This window comes from Gekko japonicus, unplaced genomic scaffold, assembly GCF_001447785.1.
Source record: "Gekko japonicus isolate JY-2015 unplaced genomic scaffold, Gekko_japonicus_V1.1 scaffold2934, whole genome shotgun sequence".
NCBI classification, from domain to species: Eukaryota; Metazoa; Chordata; class Lepidosauria; order Squamata; family Gekkonidae; genus Gekko; species Gekko japonicus.
The window spans coordinates 198,355-201,235 of record NW_015168131.1 but is presented as its reverse complement, the minus strand read 5'-3'; the positions used below and the strand labels follow the sequence as shown (position 1 = coordinate 201,235).

General features: G+C 40.2%; 1 protein-coding gene across 1 annotated transcript; it reads left to right on the top strand.

Annotated features, from left to right (window-relative positions):
• Positions 1-534: 534 nt before the first annotated feature.
• On the top strand, positions 535-1,467 carry LOC107113569 (zinc finger protein 572-like). The gene has a single exon (XM_015414916.1). It carries the CDS (start codon positions 535-537, stop codon positions 1,465-1,467), a length of 933 nt encoding a protein of 310 aa, XP_015270402.1.
• The last annotated feature ends 1,414 nt before the right edge of the window (positions 1,468-2,881 follow it).

The following is a 2,881-nucleotide window of genomic DNA, read 5'->3' as shown; positions in this document are numbered from 1 at the left end:
AGTTCTTGCTATTGGGTGTGGCCTATTATGCTAATGAGTTCCTGCTGGGCTTTTTCTACTAAAAAAACCCCTGATTAAAATGTATGTGGTGCTTTGTTTACTCCATGTGAAATACAGATATTCTAATTGATTTTCTTTCTTTTTTCCTCCCAAGGGGATATTAGGCAAGGAGGAAAGGATGAGCTGGAGATAGTTCAGTGGGGTGAACCCGAGCAAAGTGATCTCACTGGATCAAGTATAGGTAGAAAATGGACGACTTTCTAGATGGCTGAGATACAAGAAGCAAGTCAGCAGGGACTGGGAAGCTGTGCCCAACTCGGTCCAATGAAAAGAGAAGCTGACCAAAGCTTAAGGGAAACAACTTCTTGTTTGAGAGAAATGCGGGACAGAGAAAATGGTGAAAATCTGGGACAGAATTCTAACTTTTTCAATAGTGTGCTGATCCAGAGAGAGAAGAAAAGTTCCATATGCCCCAACTGTGGGAGAAATTTTATTTCCGTCCTTTCAAAACACAAACAATTCCACATAGAAGAAATGCCAGAGAAATGCTCGCATTGTGGGGAATTTTTTAGTAGTTGTTCCAGCCATTCAAGACATGAACGAAGCCACAATGGAGAAAAGCCACATATATGCTCACATTGTGGGAAATGTTTTAGTACCAGTTCAAGCCTCACAAGACATAAACGAACCCATACTGGAGAGAAGCCATATATATGCTCATATTGTGGGAAATGTTTTAGTAACAGTTCAAATCTCTCAGCACATGAACAAACTCACACTGGAGAGAAGCCATACAAATGCTTATATTGTGGGAAATGTTTTAGAACCAATTTGGACCTCTCAAAACATGAGCGAATCCACACTGGAGAGAAGCCACACAAATGCTCGTATTGTGGGAAATGTTTTAGTACCAGTTCAAGCCTCACAAAACATGAACGAACCCACACTGGAGAGAAGCCATATATATGCTCATATTGTGGGAAATGTTTTAGTAACAGTTCAAATCTCTCAGCACATGAACAAACTCACACTGGAGAGAAGCCATACAAATGCTTATATTGTGGGAAATGTTTTAGAACCAATTTGGACCTCTCAACACATGAGCGAATCCACACTGGTGAGAAGCCATACAAATGCTCATATTGTGGGAAATGTTTTAATACCAGTTCATACCTCTCAACACATGAGCGAATCCACACTGGTGAGAAGCCATACAAATGCTCATATTGTGGGAAAGGTTTTAGTACCAGTTCGGACCTTTCAAAGCATGAACGAACCCACACTGGAGAGAAGCCACACAAATGCTCGTATTGTGGGAAATGCTTTAGTACCAGTTCAAGCCTCACAAGACATAAACGAACCCATACTGGAGAGAAGCCATATATATGCTCATATTGTGGGAAATGTTTTAGAACCAATTTGGACCTTTCAACACATGAGCGAATCCACACAGGAAAGAAGCTATAGCTGTGTTCATATTGAGTGAAATGTTTTATTACCAATTCAGGCTTTTCAACACATGAACGAACCCATAACGGAAAGAAGCCATGCATATGCTCATATTGTGTGAAATGTTTTAGTACCAGTTCCAACCTTTCAAGACATGAATGAAACCACAGAGAAGTCACATAAATGCTCAGAGTATAGGAGAAGCTTCACCTTATATCTCAGATGAAAATCCATACTAAAAAGAAACTATGAGGGAACTTGTGTATGGGAATTTGCCATATATATACTATTTGATTAGATGGCCTGGTTCCATCTTCTTGATTACCTGATGGCAGATGCCTTTGAACCAAGTGAAGAGTCTTCCCTATGTCTCTCCCTCAGTTCCTTCTTTGTTTTGTAATCTATTGCCTGTACACTCAAGCTTGAACCTTGCCCTATTGAAAACAGAGTGGTCCTAGTAGGTGATAGGAAGCTGCGAAATACTGGATCGCACCTGACTCCTCATTGGAAAATCTACACAAGCAAGATCACTGGTGTCTTGGCCAGTGTACCCCTCTCAAAATGTTTGAGACGGAGGTATCTGGATATAGTTGCTGAATTGGTGACTGTCATTTCAGCAGAGTCTGTTTTTAAAGTATACATTTAAAAAAAATGGTAATGGTCTGAACCTTTTAGAAAGTTTTTAAAAAATCTTCTTAATAAGACTTTAGCATATGGAATATGGGTTCTCTTCATCCTGTCTTGTCATGGATGTCACATTACATGCATTTTTCTATGGAACATGACAGAGATGGGTTCTGGGTTCGACTGAAAAGGTATATGGGCTTAAAACTCAAAAATGACCCATTGTTTTTAATGCTAAATAAAGTTACTTTTAAAAATACGGAGAGCTTTTCTGTTTTCTTCTTTTCTTTTTGAGCATGGTGTGATGAAATGCTAATGGATGAGTTGTTTTTCATTTCTTGCTACCTGTTGTGCCTAGAAGGGGAGCCAAAGCATAGCACCTCATCTGAGGAATCATGGGATAAAAGGACAAGTCCTTTTATGGATCAAAAACTGGCTAATTAATAGAAAACAGAGAGTGAGTATAAATGGGCAGTTCTCTCAGTGGAGGGGGGTAAGCAGTGGGGTACCGCAGGGATCAGTACTTGGTCCACTGCTTTTTAACTTGTTCATTAATGATTTGGAGTTGGGAGTAAGCAGTGAAGTGGCTAAATTTGCAGATGATACGAAGTTGTTCAGGGTGGTGAAAACCAGTGAGGATTGTGAGGCACTCCAAAGGGATCTGTCAAAGATGGGCAAGTGGGCGTCAACATAGCAAATGGGGTTCAATGTGGCCAAGTGCAAGGTGATGCACATTGGAGCCAAAAATCCTAAATATAAATACACATTGATGGGGTCTGAACTGGCAGAGACAGATCAAGAGAGAGAT